At 46.8% G+C, this 21,256-nt stretch overlaps 1 protein-coding gene across 3 annotated transcripts in view; it reads left to right on the top strand.

Moving 5' to 3' along the window:
* Positions 1 to 21,256, top strand: part of rock1 (Rho-associated, coiled-coil containing protein kinase 1) — a 66,756-nt gene that overhangs the window by 37,660 nt on the left and 7,840 nt on the right. For all 3 annotated transcript variants that reach the window (XR_016091241.1, XM_088918563.1, XM_088918562.1), the window contains exons 4-27: positions 516 to 653; positions 1,741 to 1,916; positions 3,079 to 3,163; positions 4,242 to 4,386; positions 4,875 to 5,013; positions 5,499 to 5,590; positions 6,170 to 6,329; positions 6,633 to 6,702; positions 6,975 to 7,063; positions 8,891 to 8,939; positions 9,325 to 9,460; positions 9,906 to 9,997; positions 10,751 to 10,997; positions 12,740 to 12,846; positions 13,186 to 13,336; positions 13,948 to 14,108; positions 15,595 to 15,779; positions 16,290 to 16,359; positions 17,476 to 17,579; positions 17,953 to 18,118; positions 18,631 to 18,724; positions 18,997 to 19,085; positions 19,692 to 19,883; positions 20,680 to 20,845. Coding sequence is in view for 2 of the 3 variants with exons in the window: in XM_088918563.1 (XP_088774689.1) it covers positions 516 to 653; positions 1,741 to 1,916; positions 3,079 to 3,163; positions 4,242 to 4,386; positions 4,875 to 5,013; positions 5,499 to 5,590; positions 6,170 to 6,329; positions 6,633 to 6,702; positions 6,975 to 7,063; positions 8,891 to 8,939; positions 9,325 to 9,460; positions 9,906 to 9,997; positions 10,751 to 10,997; positions 12,740 to 12,846; positions 13,186 to 13,336; positions 13,948 to 14,108; positions 15,595 to 15,779; positions 16,290 to 16,359; positions 17,476 to 17,579; positions 17,953 to 18,118; positions 18,631 to 18,724; positions 18,997 to 19,085; positions 19,692 to 19,883; positions 20,680 to 20,845 (3,103 nt within the window). In the remaining variant the exon portion in view is untranslated. The remainder of the gene's footprint in view (positions 1 to 515; positions 654 to 1,740; positions 1,917 to 3,078; positions 3,164 to 4,241; positions 4,387 to 4,874; positions 5,014 to 5,498; positions 5,591 to 6,169; positions 6,330 to 6,632; positions 6,703 to 6,974; positions 7,064 to 8,890; positions 8,940 to 9,324; positions 9,461 to 9,905; positions 9,998 to 10,750; positions 10,998 to 12,739; positions 12,847 to 13,185; positions 13,337 to 13,947; positions 14,109 to 15,594; positions 15,780 to 16,289; positions 16,360 to 17,475; positions 17,580 to 17,952; positions 18,119 to 18,630; positions 18,725 to 18,996; positions 19,086 to 19,691; positions 19,884 to 20,679; positions 20,846 to 21,256) is intronic.

The following is a 21,256-nucleotide window of genomic DNA, read 5'->3' on the forward strand; positions in this document are numbered from 1 at the left end:
GGGCTTGAAGGTGCGCAGGTGGGCGGAGCCTGTGTTTCCACACTCTCCCCCGTGTGCGCTCACAGGGCTCACAGCTGCTGGACCAGTCATGAAAGAACACACAACTGGCCATTTCAAACTAGGTGGCTGTGATAAAAAATAATTGGAGATTCTTAATTAAAAATATATATATACACACATACAACATAGCCAGAGCAAAGCGTTACATTTGAAAAATTTAACCTGCTTCATGATGATTGATGGTATTAAACACAAGTTATTTCTTAGCACACTGAGTTCTTGTAGACTCACCAGTACATTTCAGCATCATCTCAAAGTAAATTCCTCTGCATACAAGAGAAGTTGTCTTATTTTACGCCCCTTTTCTGGCTTTGTTTCCTAGAGCTGTGCTATAATGATTGCTCGCCCCTCAGACGGGCAGTGTCTTCACCGGAGGAATGGCATTTCTTTTGGGAGACCTGTTTGTCTTTCATATAATGTATAAATACATTTCTTTTCTAACTCTCATTTTGCAGGTTAGGCATAAATCCACAAGAAAAGTTTATGCCATGAAACTCCTCAGCAAATTTGAAATGATCAAGAGATCGGATTCGGCTTTCTTCTGGGAAGAGAGGGACATCATGGCTTTTGCTAATAGCCCCTGGGTAGTCCAGGTACAGAGTTGTATTTTTTGCTCCACTCGTGCAGACCGTGAAAAGACAATTAGGAGTAACACACACACAGACGTTGTGGAGCTCTCCGCGCTGCTTCTTAACAATGAGGAATTGCGAGTGTGTGCTTGAAGACGGGCTGTACAGTTCTGATGGTTTTTGCTGTATGCTCCACGTGTGGTGATGTATAATTGGAAATTGTGTTTTAGCAGTGTGTGCATCAATCATAGAAGTTTCTGAAGTAAGCTTGCATTTGCAGTTTTTTATTCTTATTATTTTCATTGTTGGATGTTCTTATTCTGTTTGCAACGGACTTCTGCCTGGACTTTGACTTGGTGCTGCTTGTGGTGACGGAGCAAAACGTATTTGATTAACGACTACAGACTTCATAGCGCTAAGTCTCTAAGGGCAGCAATTCCAATGTATTGTGGCTGTTAAATGAGGTATTAACTCTTGAATACCTAACTGGTATTAAACTAATTACTGGGAAGCCAGCAAAATGACAGTATTAACCTTTGCTGTTGTCTTAGCACTGTGTTAATAAGGAGAGGTAACCGATAAAGGCACCTCTCTTTCGCCAGTCTGTTAGCCACAGTCCGCGTGCAGCTGTTTGATAGAGCTTCTGTGATAAAGCATCAAAATCTTTACTGAAACGAAACAGCTGAATGGAAATATTTCTTTTAAAATAATAAATGTTCTCCCCTCAATCTACCTCTTACATTTTTTCGTCTACTGTTGGGTTTGGACGCAGAATTTGGAATTAGGCGTTATTAACCAGACAGATGTCATGTGGAGTTGCAGTGAGGGACCTCAGAGCCATTTTGAAAGATTTCCTGAGGTCTGAGACTGGCAGGTTAGACAGGCTTGTCCTGTTGGTGCTTTGAGCTGGGGTGGAATGGGCACGTAAAGAAGAATTAATATTTCTCAGCTTTTCTTTATTTCTTTTATGTTGCTTGTTCGTGGGGTGGAAGCTGGTTTTGTGTAGATCTTGTGCCCACGGTTAAAGTGCACGAGAAGGCGCCGCTATACTGTTGGAGCCGGAGCTTTTTTTCTCCAGCCGCTCTGATCTCGGTTGCTGGGGGCCTCCCAGCTCTTCTATGCTTTCCAAGATGACCGCTACCTGTACATGGTGATGGAGTACATGCCAGGAGGGGACCTGGTCAACCTGATGAGCAACTACGACGTGCCGGAGAAGTGGGCCCGGTTCTACACCGCCGAGGTGGTGCTCGCGTTGGACGGGATCCACTCCATGGGCTTCATTCACAGGTCAGAGCTCCCAGGCCAAAACGCAGCCAAAACTTTGCTTAAAAGCAGAAAAAATAAACCCCGCTTTTCTACGTGCTATTGGATTGGTGTGGGAGCGGCGCTTTAGGCCCGCCCCTACACTGAATTGCGAATGGGATTGGTTATTGTAGCTGTCTTTCATGGAGCTTAAAAAAAGTAGGTTGGCCATGTGACACTACCCCCCCCCCCCCAACCGGAAACCCGGAAGTTCGATCTCCTTGTGAGTAGTTGGTACTTGGGGAGCACTCAGTAGAGTTATTTAGCAAATAAAAGTGTACATTTTCCTTGAAGGTGCACACTTGAAGGTGTCGTTAATATGCTTGTCCGGGGGCTCCGGCCGGCCCCCGGCGTGACCGCTGGCCCTCCGCCCACCTGCCGCGGTCCTTCCCGCTCCCCGTGGCGCGAGAGGCATCCTGGGCTGGCTCTGGGGAGATCCCGCGCTAGTTACAGCACGCCTGCCTGTGGGGTGAAAGTGGCCAGGCCAGACCCAGGGGCTCGTGACGTGTTATGTTCCTGAGCCCGTTCTTGCAGGAGACGACACTGATACCATGTTTCACCATCGGCCGGTCTCCTCTTGCTGCCCCTGAAGTGGAGTCTGTCCCCTTCAGCCCAGGGTTTAAAGAAACATGCCCCGATTCGGTCTGTTTAAGAAAGGCGTTGTTGCTCATTAAGTAGATGGCGGTTTAGCTCAATATTTGTACCATGATACTGCCTCCTAACCCCCCCATGTGCTGTTGTTTTCCCTGAGGGGCGTAACTTGCCCTCTTTATTAACATTCCTTCAAGTGAAAAATAGCGCAAAGACCAAAAAAACACTGGGAACAAGACTGTGTACAGTGGGTTTACAAAAATGGAGGTGTCTGTCTGTAAGCTTGACAGTTGTTTCTGTCATAAATCTGGGGGCTGCCTGGTCAGGCTGTGTCATTGTTGGGGTGAGGTTCCTGTTCAGTGTCATCTGGTTTCTGGTTTCTCCTCCAGCCCATGTTAGAGCCACATGTCCAGCTGAAATGGCTCCAGATTGGCAGACAGTCATTCTCTCTCTAGGCCTTTGAGTTAGCTTTGTAAATATTTAATTTTGTTATTTTTTTTAATGCTTCATTTGCAATTTGAGAGATGCATCAGTCGTGTGAATCTTCTTCTTACAGAGATGTGAAGCCCGATAACATGTTGCTAGACAAAGCTGGCCACTTAAAGCTTGCGGACTTTGGAACCTGCATGAAAATGAATCAGGTAAATGAGTCGATAAAGCACACCAGTCTGCAGCTGCTAGGCTCGCTTTCATCTAGTTCAGAAGGAAATCCGATTTCGTACTCGACTTACATGCCTTAATGGAGTTGCTTTTGGAATGGGTTGGAAGAGAATTTGCGACGCTGGCCATTGTCCTTTCAGCCTTGTTTATTTCAGCGTGACAGGTGCTTGAATTCCTAACATTCACGAGCGATCATCGCACCTGCTGTCGCGTTTGTTTTTCCATGCTTTGAGTCAGTTTTGACCCGTACCCTCCTTTGCCACCAGAAACACCACCACTTTTTTTCAAGGGGAACTGCAAAGCTATTTTTATATTTCGGGGTTAGAAAGAATCAGGACTGATGAGTGCATGTCAGACCGTGGTAAAAGTAAAATGTACGCAGTAACTTGTAAAACCTCCAATTTACACCACAAAATAGACCCGATTTCCAGGTATGCGCAGCGCCATGTTCTGCGATTCAGAATGAGGCAACAAAACATCCAGTGACGTGATGCGGCTCTATGACATTGTAAACAAGCAGGCTTGAGAATACATCTGTTTTAATCCAATAGAAATATTGCTCTCCACTTCGAGACGGTTTTGCCGACAAATACTACTTGTTAACTCTGCAGATCGCATTGGAACACTTCTGCAGTGAAATATCTGCTGCACACCCTGTACTTACCCGCTTGTACACCGCAGTGCATTAGTCCTTACGGAGACTAGTGAGCAGGAAGGGCCGTTCACGTCACAATTCTCGTGAGCTCTCACTCCCGCATGTGGCGAGACCAGGGGTTTGCGACAACATGTCTTTCCTTCCAGTACTTTCACAACGTTCACAGTTTTGTGTTTAATCCAGAAGTTGTCAGTTTTTTTCTACGCTGCCAATGAATTTATTTTTGTTACCAAGATATACTTAACCGGGTTGTGAAACGGGGACTGTGGTTCCCCCTTTAAAAGTTATCGGGTTTTCTTTCATCTTTCGCTTTTCTATTCACAAGAAACAAGGGCGCATTTGCTGCCCGCGTGGTTCAGAGAGCCGTGCGGGTGTCTAATGTGCGGCGGTGTGCTGTGTTGCAGGATGGCATGGTACGATGTGACACAGCAGTGGGCACTCCTGACTACATTTCTCCCGAGGTACTGAAATCACAAGGCGGCGATGGCTACTATGGCAGGGAGTGTGACTGGTGGTCAGTCGGGGTCTTCCTGTATGAAATGCTTGTAGGTGAGTAAGAACTGTAATTAAAAAAGTATACATGTGTGTGTGTAGTGCCGTTCTGCCCATCTAGCCCTTCTGGTAGTTAGTAGTTAATTGATCTAAGGGTCTCCACCAGCCATTTCTTGAACAGCAGCTTGAAGGCAGGGTATCAATTTCAGCAGCATGTCTTGGTAACTCATTCCCTCCTCCCACAACTCTTTGAATAAAGTATTATCTTCTGTTCTTCATTTTAAAGTTTCACATTTCCACAATTTTACATGATCTTTTTCAAAGAACTGTTTACAAATGCACAGCTTTATGCTTGTGATGTAATGAGACGTGAAGCCAGACCTGTACTGTGTTGCCAGTGTGGCAGAGTCAGACGAAAACCTCCAGTGACTGGTGTCAGCTGTAGGGTCCCCTGATGGCGCTGTGTCATGCCGTGTGCTTGCTTGTGCTGGGCTTGAGGCTTTGCTGTTTTCTCTGTACTCAAAGGCTCTCTGGCTTGCTTGCAGGAGACACACCTTTCTATGCAGATTCACTGGTGGGAACATACAGTAAAATCATGAACCACAAGAACGCCCTGACATTCCCAGATGACAGCGAGATCTCGAAAGATGCGAAGAACCTCATCTGTGCCTTCCTGACGGACAGGTAAGGCTGAACTCGGACGCCTCTGAAGAGCAGAAGCTGTGCTTGTAGGATAGCTGAGATGAAGAAGTGAGGGACGTCACAGGAGGTCTGATCCCGTCAATTCAGACTCTCCGTGACCTCATGCTCCCCATTCAAGTTAGACTCTCACTTTTGGAGAGTTGTTCTTAATGTGCAGTTGAAGATGTTTTTTTAATGGGCTTTTTTAGAAATAATCTAAAACAAACTTTTGCTGGGCTCCAAATGCAGTAGTCAACCCCTCCATAAATATAACTCTCTCCCTCTCTAGTAGGATCTCCTGAGGATGCGTGACTTCCTTGTTGTCTTTAAGTTCTTCGTTCCAGATTCTTCCCTTCTCTTTTCCATTAAAGTTTTACCTCAGAAACGTACCTCGGGAGAAATTGCACTCTGAGAGGTCAAAGTCACAAATGGAAATACTGTATTTTAAAGAGACATCTCACGTCAGAGCTGCCTTTGTCACACCACAGGGAGGTGCGATTAGGTCGCAATGGAGTGGATGAAATCAAGCGGCATCCTTTTTTCAAGAACGATCAGTGGACGTGGGAGAATATCAGAGAAAGTAAGTTCACTTTTGGTTGGAGGAGCTTTCCAAATTTGGTCACTTGATTTTAGTCAGTGTGCCTTTCCCACGGGAGGTTGAGAAGTGGACCTAAAATGCTGTGAATCTTAATTATGCCTCGCTGCTGTGTACAGTGATGGGTTTTGAAGAAAAAAATAGCGATTGGTGTGCAGTACTGGGATGTTACGTTTTAATTTTTGAATGCTTCTATGTTTTAGATATAATGTGCTTCATAGTGAGATTTCTGGGCATCTTGAATGTTTCATAGCTAGAATAACTAAACAGTGCCTTCAATCAAAGAAAAGAAAAAGAGTGGGTTCTTAAAAGCAGATAAAGAGTTATATTGTGTTGTGTTGTTTTGAATGAAAATAGAAGGTTGTCTTTATCATATAAAAATCTAACAATGCAGATTTTGCACAAGTTGCTTGTGTTCTATTGTTTTATTGTGCATTCTAATGTTGCTAGTTTCAGAAAACGTCAGTGAAAACTAGTTTGTGATGTGAAAAGGAGTGCCGGATTTAGCTGCCTGTGCTGCCTGACTCCTTCCCGGCAGCTCTGACCGCACTGATACTCTTACAGCTGCTGCCCCTGTCGTGCCTGAGCTCAGCAGTGACATCGACACTAGCAACTTCGACGACATTGAGGAGGACAAGGGAGATGAGGAGACCTTCCCCATACCAAAGGCTTTTGTTGGCAACCAGCTGCCTTTCGTGGGGTTCACCTACTACAGCAGCAATCAGTGAGTCTTACTAGCATCAAAATATATCCTCTCACTTATTTTGTCAGCTCTTGCTTTCTTAATTAGGAACTTTTTGAGTAAATAATAGTTGGTAAAATAGGCTTATTTTTTTAAAAGCTGCTGTTTTCAGAACAGTTAAACGTTTTTGAAAGTTGCTTGTGGTCTCAGAGGTACGACGGCAGATCTCTTCAGATTAACTCAAGTGGAAGAAGAGAGAGCTGGTGTATTTTGTCCTCGTGTGTGTTCTGTTTTGCTTCTAACCCCTTCATCGCACCCCCTAACGAGTGAACTCTTCTCATCCAGACTCGCTCGTGGCTTGAGCACCAAGACCAGTGAGAAGCGGAGTAGCTCTGTCAAGGAAGATAAAAGCCAAGTAAGTCTGTAAGGCCTGTACCTGATGTCTGTCTACATGAGTGGCGTTGACAACAGTCGTAAACAGAAACATTAGACCGTACATCTGGTGTGCATCTGGTACTGTGCTGAACATCTCTGAGACAACAGCCAGGCAATTCTGAACTGGCAGGGACAAGTAGAAAAAAAAAGATTTATTGTTATTTAAGCAAATCATAAAGATTGGAGGAAACCGTATTGCAAATGAAACGTATCGAGTAGCCTTGCTCACTCCCAGTGTGTTTATTCCTGCAGCTTGAAAATCTGCAGAAAAGGATTTACCTGCTGGAAGAGCAGCTCCACAGTGAGATGCAGCTGAAGGATGAAATGGAGCAGAAGTGCAGGTAGGAGGCTTCAGAGACTCAGACCCTGCTGGGCCCTCAGAGTCTGCACAGCCCTCGCCTGGACCTGCTTTCCGACTGCCCCTCTGGCTGGCTGTCTCCTTGCGCTGGTTGCATTGGAGAGCTTTTGGGAGATCTACCACTGATTTCAAAGAGAAAAAAGGGCAGGTTGTGATTTTAGCTTCCACTGAGGAAGTGGTGGGCTGATTACCCTGGAATGTTAAAGAATGGGCGAACTAAATACCTTGACCTTAATGCTAAGACCGATGGCAGGTTATTATTATGAATGTCTGCTTGTTCACGTGAAAAAATGTGAGCCCAGGTGGGTCAGCGAACGCCGCCTCTGAGAAAGTATTTCTTTTGTTAGGATTTTGATTGTGTCCCTTCCAGAGTTGAGGGTGGGTCGCTGTTGCAGAGGCCTCAAGGTTCTCAAGGTGTCGAAAAGAAGTCATTTTGTTGTGCTCTTCAGATGCACTCGTACAGAACAGATAGATAAGGGCCTAACTAAACTAGTGTTTAACAGCAGCCAGTGAAGGTTTAAAAATGAAGGCATTCTGTAAATATTTTAGTGTTCTGTTTCTCTCAAAGTAAAAATCTGCAAACAATATTTTAAGAAATATTTGCTAAACCTAATTTTTAGTCCATGTACTTTAATTTCTTTTCATGAGTTGTTTTTTTCAGCTATACAGTTACTGTTCCAAAAGCTGTTATTCATGCCTTTTATTTTTTATAAGATGTGAACTTCCTACAGTGTTTTAATCTTCTTTCAAAGATGGTGCAAGTATATTTTTTGGAATCGTTTACCTTTGCTGGCTTTTATGAAATTAGTAGTAAAAATGCGCAGCAACTGAGATCCGTAAAACTAGTTTGAGTGGGGCGCAGTGTCAGCAAGTGCTAGCTACAAAGAGACAAGGAAAGGTTAATTCCACACTGAAGAGCAGGAGGAAGAAATGCAACATTTCAACTGTAAAGTCCTTCTGTAGGCGTCACCTTAAGAAGACTCAACAGCCAGACAGTTGTGTTGCTTCTTTCTGCTTCTCATCTGTGAAACCAGCTCTTTTTTTAAGGAAGAGCAGGCACCTGGTCTCTTTGAGCTCTGACCCTTGTGAAGGCCCAATTGGCGCTCGTTTGCTTCTCCAAACAGGTGCTCAGTAGTAGAGCTCTGTAGGCAGATCATCCTGAAGATGGGGTAAGAGACTGGTCAAGCATCCCTTGGTTCTCCACAGTACAGTCAGGCAGCTCACTGGGCTCGTTCACTGGCCTTTCCTTGCACTGGTGCTTGGCTGAAACCCAGCCGGAGTCACAAATGAAATGAGTGTGCGGTTGTCTGATCTCTGTCTGACCCCTGTGTGTTCATTAATCCACCACTGGAGCCAGCGTACTGTTTTTACAAAGGCTTTGAAATCCGTGGAGACTGGGCTAACCTCTGTTCCGTGAAGCGAGTAGTCCAGCCTAGTGAGGCTTGACTGCTGTTGCCAGGCCAGGGCAGGGAATTTCACACTGCCTGCCTGCCGTGCATCAGCTGTGTTGATTAGGGACTTTGGTTTCCACAGCCAGCCATGAGCCTGCTTTCTTAAGCACTAGAAATACACTACCTCTTACTGTTACTCGTTTGTGAAGATCGCCTTTCAGCCATGGTGTCTCACATTCAAGCTAATCAGTGAACTCTTAAGAGTGAGCAGTGCTGAAGCGCAGAGTAGTATAAGTTAAAATTAATATTTTAATTTAACTTACATCCTTGAAGCAGTGCCCCACTGGGATGAAACTCTGGTGTTCATTTACAAGGTGAGCAATGTGGGGAGTATGAACGTTTTCTTGTTTGACCCGCAGGGCTTCAAACATAAAACTGGACAAGATCATGAAGGAGCTGGACGAGGAGGTAAGCAAGAGGGTGTCTGCTGAGAACAGCGTTAAACTTTATGCATTAAGGGGAAGGAATATTGGCATGATTGACACATGGAATGGGAAAGCTGCACGTGCATTACTACATTTGTGTTTTATTTTGATCTTGGCTGCATTATCGGATTATTTACATTAACAGTTACCTGAAACTGACTGTGTGTTGGCTCGTCCCTGTATAACTGTACATGAATGGATGTGGGTTGTTGTGTCGCACTCAACATGTAGAGAGGAAACTCGTCATGTAGGTCAGTTTTTCTCTTATTTCCCGATTATACAATCCATGTCAGAACTGCTAACTTTTTAATAATCAGGGCAGGAGTGTACAGGCTTTTGAGTAATGGTGCTGAAATGTCTCTTCCTAGACAAACCTACGGAAAAACACGGATTCCACTGTGTCCCACCTAGAGAAGGAGAAGATGATGGCACAGCACAGGGCTACTGAATACCAAAGAAAGGCTGAACAGGAGGCTGAGAAGAGGCGCAATGTGGAAAATGAGGGTGAGGCTGATAGTGTTACCGCTGCTGTTATTTTTTTCCTTGGGAATTGGGGTGCGTGCTCATGAGCAATTGAGCATTACATTGACAGCTGTGGTCCTGGACCGGATGTCTCCCGCACACACAGAGCCCTACCTCTCGTTCAGGTCATTTCTGTCTGAAGTCTCGTCTACATTGAAACGAGGGAAAATTATTCTGATCTGAGGAGTTTTTAAGCGTGCCTTGCTGTAGAAGAAGGGATAGGAGGCTTATTCGACAAAGCCCGTTTCTGCTGGAGCAGGTTAAAAACATTGCCAGCATGCTGTCTCGGAAAGCCTTGCTGCACATGAAGCTGTGCATGAAGTGGCAAGAGACTGTTATTTTATCGTATAGGTGTGAACAGGTGAGAGGCTGAGGGAGAGAGGGGGCAGCATGTTGCAATAATTTCTCCACGATGTTCCGTGTTTAGTGTCGACTTTAAAAGAGCAGTTGGAGGACATGAGGAAGATTAGCCAGAACTCCCAGATATCCAACGACAAGATCACACAGCTGCAGAAACAGGTGAGTGGAGCGGACAGCGAGGGGGCCTTCGTTCTGCCTCAGCAGGTTGGGTCCCGCGATCCCGGGTGAATGAGGAGAGTGCGTGGCTGAGGAGCGGAGCTGACTGGCTGGCACTGAACACGGAAGGTGTAGTTCCCTTTAATGATGCAGATGTTCCCTGTTTCTGACTTTCTCATATCCTGTGAACTCGCACATGTTCAGAGGGTTCATAGGTGACGACTCCCAGAAGGGGCGCTGTACAGCTGCCGGGACAAAGCTGTTCGGTTTTTGGCACGTTCACTAAAAGTCCATAATTTAGTCCTGGATACAGTGACTACAGTGAAGACCGGCTTCAACTGATTGGAGCCTCTTAATTATATACATTAATAACATATTAGGAGAGCCTTCATTTGTGCAATAGACAGCACAGCTTTAGCATAGTGGTACTGGTATAAAATTAAAAGTCTGCAACTGTCTTGAATTATGATTACATTAATCACGGTAGGGGTCTGTTTTTTATTTTACCTTCTGTTGAGGTTTAAAGTCTGTAAAACCATGTGAGCCTGCGCCCAGAGCTCAGAATCTGTTGGATCAGTTCAGAAGTTGCTCTGAGTTGCTCTGACACCTGCTCCGAGGTGAGTTTGATGGTAGTAGTGCTGAAGTCAAAAGCAGAGAGAATGGAGACAGGTGGTAACAAGACATTAGCTGAAGGTGCGGTGTGGTTGATCTCGGCACCCGGAGAAGAGCGGCTTCCAGCACTGTCTCTGTCCGCAGCTGGAGGAGGCCAACGACCTGCTGAGGGTGGAGTCGGACACGGCGGCCAGGCTGCGGAAGAGCCACACGGAGCTCACCAAGTCCATGAGCCACCTGGAGACGGTGAACAGGGAGCTGCAGGAGAAGAGCCGCGCGGCCGACGGCGCCCGGCACCAGCTGGAGAAGGAGGTGCTGCAGCTGCAGGCCGCCCTCGAGTCGGAGCGGAGGAACTGGAGCCAGGGCTCCGAGGAGATCCAGGAGCTGCAGGGTAATCCCGCGGGAGGGGTTGGGACAGCGCTCAGAACCGTTCACGAGCACTTTGTGCATTAAGCTGCTGTGGGCTGCCTCGGAGTTTACTCTTCTTTGCAAATACGTTACAATGATTGGTGCGAGTAAAGGGAAATCTTAAAACTGAAGACAGGCGGTGTCTTGCTGAGTAAGGATTCTGCATTTGATCAGTCTGTCTTTTCCCATCTGATTTATGCAGCGCTTACAGAAAGTCTGCCCTCTCCAAAGTAACACATTTTGTGGCCCAACTGTCTGAAATCAAGATACATTAAATTAGTTCCTATAGAGCAAATAGGTCAGCTTTCTTGAGTGGCCCAGTCAGAGCTTTGACCTCAGTCCAGTTTACAGTCTGTGGAGTGGCTGGCTTGACGTCTGCCATCCACCAGCTGTCCCCTCGCTGTCTGATTGAGCTTGAACAGTTCTGTAAGGAGGAATGGGCACACACTGCTGAATCTAGGTGAGCTGGTACATACAGCCGTTATTCTGTTTGGACAGGTAATTCAATCCAACCCATTGTTCTAGGTTTACATTTGTATTCACTTTTCAGAATGTTTGACCGTTTGTTTTCCACTTGGAGGTTGTGTGTCACAATGTGTAAATGTGTTCTTTTGGGAAGGGTGAGCAGACCTTCTGTAGGTACTGTAGGTACAATCAAATGAACACGCTAATCCTTTGGATAAACAGTATCTTTTTATTTGGATTGTTTTAAATAGAAACAAAATGGTGCCGACATCATCATGCATACCACCATTGGACGCTATATATACTTTATTCTTGCGCTTTTTTCACATTGAGTTTCTCTGCTAGAAAACCATCGTGTCTGGGTATGCATCTCTGTGGGAGACTGGAATTTCACACTCCAAGCTCTCCAGATTCATAATGCACTGCTGAAATTGTTTACAGTCCACTTATTAACTGCATTGTGCCAGAATCGCTCAGATGTAACTTGCACATGCTGTGATATAAACAGTGTGTTGCCCGCAGTAAGCTAAAGCCATCGCTGTATGATTTGGCCAACAAACAGACCGTGTGTAAACCGTTAAGTTTTGTCATGGAGCTACCCCGATAAAGACTAGTTCCCCCCAGGCCTGGGCTCATTCATAATTGATCAGTACAACAACGCCTGTTATTCACGAACCAGTGGGCACACTGAGCTGAATGTTGTGACGATGAATTAATGTGTTCTACTGGCTTTGTAACCCCAACGGCCGCTAGCAGGAAGTCATCCTGTACTGCGACACACCTTGTTCACTTTCAGTCTTAATGTTCACTTTCAGGCTTTCTTTTGTAATGCAAATTGAGCAAAAGTGTTATACACAAGTCCAGTCCACAAGTTTTCTGTGTTGTTATGATGTGCTGCTTGTTTTGGCAGCTATCTCTGTATATATTGGAAAAGAGTGATGGGTCTGACTGACTGTAGAATATTGGGAAAACCAAAGCATTTGCAATCCCTAGCAAAATTAAACTAACATTGTAGAAATAATGTAGAATGTTAAAAGCAAAGGTGTGAGTTATTTGCATTACTTGTAAAGGTCAACGCAAACAATTTTGACCATTTTGCAGTACAGCTGTAACTGTTGCCTGGCACGTATAACAGAGACATTCAGTCACACAAACATTGAAACCTTAGTGAAATCAAAACGATCCATCAGCCATTTGGTGTGTAGGAGCTAAAGACTGTGTGTGAGCTAAGCAGCAAATCTGTCTTCTTCTGACTGCCAGGAAGGATAACTGGTTTGCAAGAAGACCTGAAAAACCTCAAACTGACGCTTTCAAAAGTGGAAACGGAAAGGAAGCAAGCCCAAGAGAGAAGCAATAATTTGGAGAAGGTAAGACATTAGTGTGCCGGTCATGTCAGATCTATTAAAATTTAGAAACAATTTATTGGCATACGAGGTGAACATATTTCACCTTCCAACTTTCCTGTTGCATTTGTGTGTACTGGAAATCCTGACTGGCCGTCTTCTGGCTACAGCCGGTTGGTTATTATGCTTCAAAGGTATGTCAACGTGAGAAACCCAGATCTTCAGAGTTAGCCGTCGTTACAGATGCGTCTCCTTGGCGTGATTTTGACTGGCAATGGCGCGGCCAGTCGTGCCTTGCCTGGGCTGGGGAGAGGCAGGGCGTCTCGAGCGGGGAAGCTTTGATCTGTGGGCCCCCCTCTGTAGGAGAAGAACAACCTGGAGATTGACCTGAACTACAAGCTGAAGACCCTGCAGCAGAGGCTGGAGCACGAGCTGGCGGAGCACGCCGCGACGAAGGCCCGGCTCACGGACAAGTACGAGTCCATCGAGGAGGCCAAGTCGGCCACCATGCAAGGTAGGCGGGGCCCGGCGCCGTCGGGGACGACCGCTCCCCATCTTTCCCGTAGGTCGCAGTGGTTAGTCTGAAGCCCTTTGAATGGTTTGTGCACCTTTGAGAGATTTTGACAGGTCGGTAGGTTTGTTTCCTCTTCGGATTAATATCTTATAGTACTTTTATTATATACTCATCACCATACAAGAAGCGGTAAAAGCCCAGTGAAAGGCTGACACGCTATGCTGGAAGCCTGACCTGAAGTTATCTGATGCTCTGAGACCTCATCCGCCTCGTTTTTGTTTAGTTTCGAACTTTTTGCGAGAGGGGCCCACCCCTTAATCGGTGAGATGAGGTGTCCGGTTTAGATAAGGTGTTCCGGGAGGCGCAGTTCTGCCCACTCCTCCCTGATTAGGGGCTTGTCCTCCCGGACCCTCCAGAGCCAGTGCAGTGCGGTTCTAGGCCGAGGCTGTCGGCTGAATGTCGCCGGGAAGGGGGCGGCGGACATTTGCTTGAGCTGAAAAGAAATAAAAAGATAACTGGAGAAAAGCAAAGCCTGGGGAGGCAGGGGTTGTGTGGGAGGGGAGGCGCGGCGCGGCGCGGCGCGGGTGTGAACGGGTGTGTGCTCTCCGCAGCGGTGGAGCAGAAGGTGTCGGAGGAGAGCATGGCGCGGCTGAAGGCCGAGAACAGGGTGGTGGAGGTGGAGAAGCAGTGCTCCATGCTGGAGTTCGACCTGAAGCAGTCTGTGCAGAAGATCGAGCAGCTCATGAAGCAGAAGGAGAGGCTGGAGGAGGAGGTCAGTGCTGTCATTCCACCCCTGGTTGGACATTTTACCGCTGATGAGCTCGAAGTAAAACACATTTCTGCATTTTCAGTGTATCTGGGAGGTGCTTCCGTCTCATTCATTAATAGTTTTTTTTATAGGGAAAGCAGCTCCTAATGAAAAAAATATGATTGTTAAATTATACAAAATGGTTAGGAATAGCTAAAGTGGATGACATTGAATCTTAACAAACACCCAGAAGAAGAAGGCTCTGAGAGCACACTTTGTTTTTTTGCTATTGTCTTTGAAAAACGCTTAAAACAAATTAGTTGCACCTGTAAGTTCGTGTTTAAGGGCTAAAACTTTACAGCATATTCAGATGATAACTGTGTAAGACTCAAAGATGAAGCAGTGTAGGTAAAAGGTGAGGGAGAAATTGGGGCTCCGAGCCACTGACCTCAGCAGCACAATGCGTGGCACAATGAAGTCATGCCGAGTCCTACACACAGGGTGTTAGATTTTGGACATTAGAGTCCTATGCTAAGATTCAGTCAGAACCCAGACCTACAGTACAATGCTGTGTTGCCATACACCACATTCTCCAGCTTGCTACCCATTTATCTAGCTGTATTGAAGTATAACGGGAGTATTCAACTTGCAGACCTTCCAAGTTTTTTACCGTCCGCTTCTTCATGATGTTACCCATAATCAGAGTAATAGATATAGCAGTTCAGGAGCTGGTTGTAATAAAATTCTGCAATGGAGTGGACTCGTAGAGTTGCACATTTAGAAGCTCTGATGACCCCATCCATCATTCATTTTTGTTTCGTATTTATAAAATCATGGGATGGCATTTGACACAGGGATTTAAATTTATTTTGTTGTACTATTTGTCAAAGAATGTCAAAGGTAGGAAACTTTGCTTCGCTGTGCAATTCCCTTGTGTTTCAATAGCTGTCTGGTGTTAATACCAGGGGGGTTTCTTCCATCTTACAAGCTTATGAATGCGTAGCAGCTCTCTTCTTTCAGGTGGGTGTTTGGCATAGTTTACATAGCTCTCCATCTGAATAAAAATTTGAAATGAGCATTTTGGAAGTTGTAGAAGCCTTGATAATGCTCCGTCAGGCTACACCAAAACAGATAATCAGTGTTTGATGACAAAGGGATATGTTAAGTGCTTTTTCTCGAGTGAGAGCCTGTGTCATGCATTGTAAGTTGGGTGAATGAAGATGTTATTACAGAGTCCTGTTATGAAAATCACATATACTATTCAGGAAGCCAGAAAATGGAATTTGGGTGTGAATTGAGTGATTAAAACCTGGAAGCCCCACAGCTCCCTGTAGCGGGAAGGGTGAAGGGCGGGCGGTACGCTACTGCGCCCTACGTCCTCAGAACTGTACAGTTTTTTTCCACCATGTTTCCTCTCCCCGCTGGAACGGTGGGGTGATGAGGGCGTGGGGGCGCCCGGGCGATGTCCAGGGGCGCAGGGTGTTCAGCGTGCGCTCTGGCCCCTCCGCAGGTGAGGAGTGTGCGTGTCCAGCTGGAGCAGGAGTCCGGCAGGCGTGTCCAGGCCCAGGCCGAGCTGAAGACGCGCGCTGTGGAGGCTGATCGGATGAAGGGGTCAGAGAAGCAGCTCAAGCAGGAGATGAACACCGCCCTGGAGGCTAAGAGGTCGCTGGAGTTCCAGCTGGCCCAGCTCACAAAGTAAGACAGCCAGACTCCCCGTGAGCTCAGGTCAACCTCAGCTATTCACCAGACATGAGTGGAATCTTCTTTCCTAAAACCACTCATAGTTCTCTTGTGACAGCTGTTTCAGCACAGCTGTGAAATAGCTGGTTATTCGTGTAAACGATTTTCTAACTAAACTACCCCTTCTTGTTTTTTTTTTAATTTGGGATTTTAAAAAAATGTATGCTCTACCTTCACTCGGGGTTCCTGTGAAAATGTAGAACTTGGTTCTGTCATTTTTAAGTTCTTTCCAGAAGAAACTGATACCATCTACAGGAATCTTTGTTCCTTTAATATTTGTTGTGTTTTGGGGAAAACAGGATTTAAAAATGTCCTTTAAGTTGGATGTCAGTCCAAGTAAAATCTTTTACATAGTTTGAGAGACCAGGAGACCAGCAGTGGCCTTGCTCAGCTGAGCCTGTGCCTGGCGCTCTTTGACTCTGCTGCCAAGTCTGACTTTTCTGGTCCGACTGCTCTTTCCTTCAGGCAGTACAGAGGGAATGAGGGACAGATGAGAGAACTGCAGGACCAGCTGGAAGCTGAGCAGTATTTTTCGGTGAGTACTCTGCCTCATGAACGTTGCTTCACTTTCGGGAAGTTCCTAGGAACATTCCCTCGAGCAGGCTTGAGGTTTTTCCTAAAGATCCGCTTGTAAAGATAGCGGGAATGTGTGACCAGCCCAGGTCTCCCAGCTCGCAGGGACCAGGCCGTCTGTGCCCTGTGGTCTCACCCTCCCGTCGCACCACCTGCTGGTAGGTCACCACTGTGAAGCTGTACGACCCCTCCTGGAGGTGGGCTGCTTAGGCTTCCCGTCGGGGTGAACGCGACTCGGCCCTCTTTTCCTCCTGTGCAAAGGTGTGGTGTGCCTGTTAGCCTGTGTCAAAAAAGGAGTTCAGCAGAGTGCAACAAAAAGAACATTCATAAAGGTGTGGTGGTTCTGTGGCTGAGGATCTGTGCCTGTGGCTGGAAGGTTGCCGGTTCAAATCCCGTGGCTGGCAGAGGAATCCTACTCCATTGGGCCCCTGAGCAAGGCCCTTCACCCCAACTGCTCCAGGGGCGCCGTATAAATGGCTGACCCTGCGCTCTGACCCCAAGCTTCTCTCTTCCCATCTGTGTGTCTCATGGAGAGCAAGCTGGGGTATGCGAAAAGACAAATTCTTAATGCAAGAAATTGTATATAGCCAATAAAGTGATCTTATATCTTATAAAACAGATATTGTGCTTGTTGTTGAGAGCTGCCCAGCTAAATGAGGGGAGGTTTTCCAAGAAGCCTTTTATTTTGCAAAGTGTTTCCCCACTTATCATGCCACAGTCACATTCTGCAGAGAGGTCACTGAATACCCAGTTTACTGCTCTTGTGGCAGACATCTGCAGCGCCTGACGGGAGTGTGGGTGCACTGTGCAGCATGTTTACCTCTTTGGTCTCATGATCCTCAGGGATTCATGTCATACAACAGGACTTGGCACCCTCAGACTAGCAGTCAATTATAGATTATGCTGAAAATAGTTTGTGGACAGATGACTTTCCATCCTTTGGTCCAAAAGGCTCATGGTTGTTATTGTAATCAGTTATGCCACTTCCCAGAAGACGAGTCTTGGGTCTTAAAGATGGCAGCCGGAGAGCTGCTTTAGGTCCTTGCGCAGCCTCTAGTGACTGCCGATCTCTTCACAGACACTATACAAGACTCAGGTCAGAGAGCTGAAGGAGGAGATCACGGAGAAGAACAGGCTCGTCCAGGACATGCAAAAGAAGGTGCAGGACATGAATGTTGAAAGGTAAACATTTTTTTTTAAATTAAAGATGCATTTATTCTTATGGTTTGCAATTGCAACACTGCGATCTTAAGGTGTCCGGGATGTTTCGTTTTTTAAGGTCACTTCTTCCAGAGTTTTCCCCTGTTCTCTGTCCATTTTTGGTTGTGTCTGACTTCCTGTCCTGCTGGCTGAGCTGGGATAACGGGGGGGGGTCGGGGACAGGGTATCAGAGGGGTGGGGGAATGGGTGGGGATTGGGGGCAGGGAGGGGTGGAGACATGGTATGAGAGGGGGGCGGGGGCGGGGGTGGGGAATGGACGGGGATTGGGGGCAGGGGGTCAGGGAGCAGGAGTGCTGTGCACGTGGATCACCACTAGCCGGCCTGTGCTTCGCAGGGATTCCCTGTCAGCGCAGCTGGACCTGACCGTGACCAAGGCGGAGTCGGAGCAGCTGGCAAGGGCGCTGCAGGAGGAGCAGTACTTCGAGCTCACGCAGGAGAGCAAGAAGGCAGCGGCGCGGCACAGGCAGGAGCTGAGCGAGAAGGACAGCACGATCGCCCTGGTGAGTGCCGGCTCGGATAACGGGCTGGACGTCCCGGACCTAACCTCACAGCCAGCTTTCCACCCGACTGTGGCAGCTTCAGTAGGCAGACTGGCGACTGGCTGGCTCTGGGGTCACCCGACCCACAGTTCTCATCCGGCTCTTAAGAAGCAAAAAGATGGGGGCAATTTTCTGTATCATCTAGTGGTATTCATCTCTTTATATAGATAAGTTTTTGAAAAGGCATGCCTGGATGACTTTAAATTAGGATTTAATGGAATTTATAGCAGGGCCGGCTTTTCTGTGGCCATTTGCTTTTGTACGGTTGAGGGTGGAGCCTGCGCAGGACATATATTTTCTAGTTGTGGGTCCAGAAGAATTATTTGTGAATGGTCCAGGCACATGTTTAGTTACGCTGTTAGTTACTGACTGTTTCATAACCGATAGCTGCCACGAAATAATAAAGTGGTGTGTACAGAGTGCCACGAGCAGCAGTGCATCGGTATTGAGGATTCTGTGTTTGATGCCGCCAGCTTGAAGAGACGAATAAAACGCTGACCAAAGATGTGGAAAACCTCTCCAAGGAAAAGACCGAGCTCAGTGAGAAGATGCGGGTCCAAGAAGAAGGTAACCTCTCCGAAGTGCACTTTCAACGGGGGTTAAATGTTTCTTTGATGGAAAATCTAGATCTAGTTTATTTGATCTCTTGGTTTTGTGCTGGTGCTCATTGAGAGTGTTTTGCGTTTCTGGCCTCCAGGACGCTGCTCAGCTTAATTCTACTTTTTGTTTGCCCATGATCAACACTAACTCTAGTTGGAGGTCCGTCTCCAGCCATGATGTGCAGTGTCACAAGCAACGGACAGAAAGAGACTCACCTCCCTGCTTCTTTGATTCCTCAGTGTTTGCTACCGAAAAGGAAGAGCTGACGAATTCGGTCAAAGCGCACTACGAGAAGATCCTGAACACGGAGCGCACTCTGAAGACGCAGGTGGGTTGTGTCAGGCTGTGTGCAGCTCCTGTGGGGGGCAGTGTGGACTGTCGGAGCCACGGACCACTGCTTCCGGCCTGCGCCAGCCTTCATCGCGCCGGATGTCAGCAGTCGCGGTCTTGACTTCTTTTCGGGGGATTGAACCCTTGGGAGGGGGGCTCCTGGTGGGGATGGGGCACTGGGGGGTTTTCGTGCGAGGAAAATGTTTTATCCTTTTCTTTTAATAATGGTTCCCAAAAAAGGAGAAGCCCGGGGCTGTGCTTGGACACAGGAACCATGACAGCTGGGAGGCTGTGGTGGACAGTGGGGTTCATAGCAGCCATTTTTAAAACTCATGGCCGCGATCTCCAGTTCGTTTCCAGGGCATTGGGATGAGCAGAGGTGTCAAGTTGGTCTTAAGGGAGCTTTCTTGTTGTCCAAACTGTCTCACACCCTGGGTTTTCTGAGTGAATGTTCTGGTAAAGCAGTGCAACACTGGCTCATCCCCTGAGGGCCGAGAATTGGAGTGTTGTCCTTTCCTCTCCTTCAAACCTCGAGGCCTCTCCTGAGATGCTCTTCAACGGTTAACCTTTAACCTGCTGCCCGCTTCTTGGTCTGCTCCCGCAGGCGGTCAACAAGCTGGCCGAGATCATGAACCGCAAGGACATGAAGCTGGACCAGAAGAAGAAGGGCAGCACCGCAGACCTGAGGAAGAAGGAGAAGGAGAACAGGAAGCTGCAGCTGGAGCTGAACCAGGAGAAGGAGAAGTTCAACCACATGGCCATCAAGTACCAGAAGGAGCTGAGCGAGATGCAGGCAGTACGTTGCACCCGTTCGCCTGTGGAAGTTGATGCACTGGAATTGAAATTGTCATTGAAATACTCCGTGCAAGTTTGGCAGACATTTTGTTTCAGCTCAGCAAAGTCAATATTGTAGGCATTGCAAGACTAGATATTTGCTTATAAGTTTCTTTGAAGGGGCTACTGTCTTTTAACATCATTGTGTGCCCTACTTTGTTACTGTAATGATGTTGATAGTACACCTCAAATATAATCATAAGCAGTTAAGGCACTTCTTAAATATTGCCTGATTTCTAGTCTTTGGCGTTTTCAGTGTTTATCTTTGTGGCATCCCTTTTAAACGTCTCTTTGGGTGATTTTGTTTCACAGTAAAAAACACTCAGACTCTGCTAAGTACAAAACAAAGTGTTTAAAGCCAATGAATGGTCTGCCTCATCAGTCCCTTAAGCAACCTAATCCCTGAGCCCTTTTAGCTCACTTTTCAGTGCTGAAGTTTGCTACAAATGTTGCAGACATGTTGACTGAAACATGCCAAAGATATGCTTTCCAGCAGAATGCAGGTGTGTGTGTGTAATGTACAGTAATCACAACTGTAGTTTAAATAATGATACATGATTAAAAAAACATTCTGTACTCAGAGGGCAATACATATGTTTAGCTAAATTAGGCTTTTATAATGAGGTATATTGTAGTAGAATACTGAAAACATGGAACACTAGTCATGTCATATGGTGTATGAAAAGAACGCATTTACTACACATAGCTGTGCATGCAGACGTCCCCTGAGAGACTGATCGTTCTTTTCCCCCCACAAGCAATTGGCTGAGGAGTCCACATACCGCAACGAGCTGCAGATGCAGCTGGACAGCAAGGAGAGCGACATTGAGCAGCTGAGGGAGAAGCTCAACGACTTGCAGCTGCGCATGGACAACTCCAGCGTGGCCAGCCTGCAGACGGACGAGGCAGACGGCAACATAGCAGGTAGGCCGCTCTGCTCTGAGCTCCGGAAAGCTCTTACGGGTTCTGTGCGCGAAAGGGGAAGGAACAAGAAAAGGGCAGCTCTTTGGAGGCAGTGAGTCTGTCTAGCCGTTTGTCGGTGCTGTAAGATGAAAGGCAGCCCTGTTAAACGGGCTGTGTGTGGAGGAAACAAGGGGCACTTTCAGCAGTGTTGCAAGCCGGAATTATCACTGCAGGGGAACAAAGCCGGGTTTCTGAAAAGCTGAGCTCAAGTAAATTTACCACGTTTCATCCATGCCAACAAATCCGCCATTTTTTTGTTTCTGTTTTTTTTTCCATTTAGTTTAATTGTTTCCTGTTCCAAAACCGACCAGGTCTCAGCTTCTCTGTAGTTCAGACTCAAGACTCGTCCCTGAAAGGGTCAAGGTGGAGCAG

This window comes from Atractosteus spatula, chromosome 6 (assembly GCF_055471065.1).
Source record: "Atractosteus spatula isolate fAtrSpa1 chromosome 6, fAtrSpa1.hap1, whole genome shotgun sequence".
Taxonomy (NCBI): Eukaryota; Metazoa; Chordata; class Actinopteri; order Semionotiformes; family Lepisosteidae; genus Atractosteus; species Atractosteus spatula.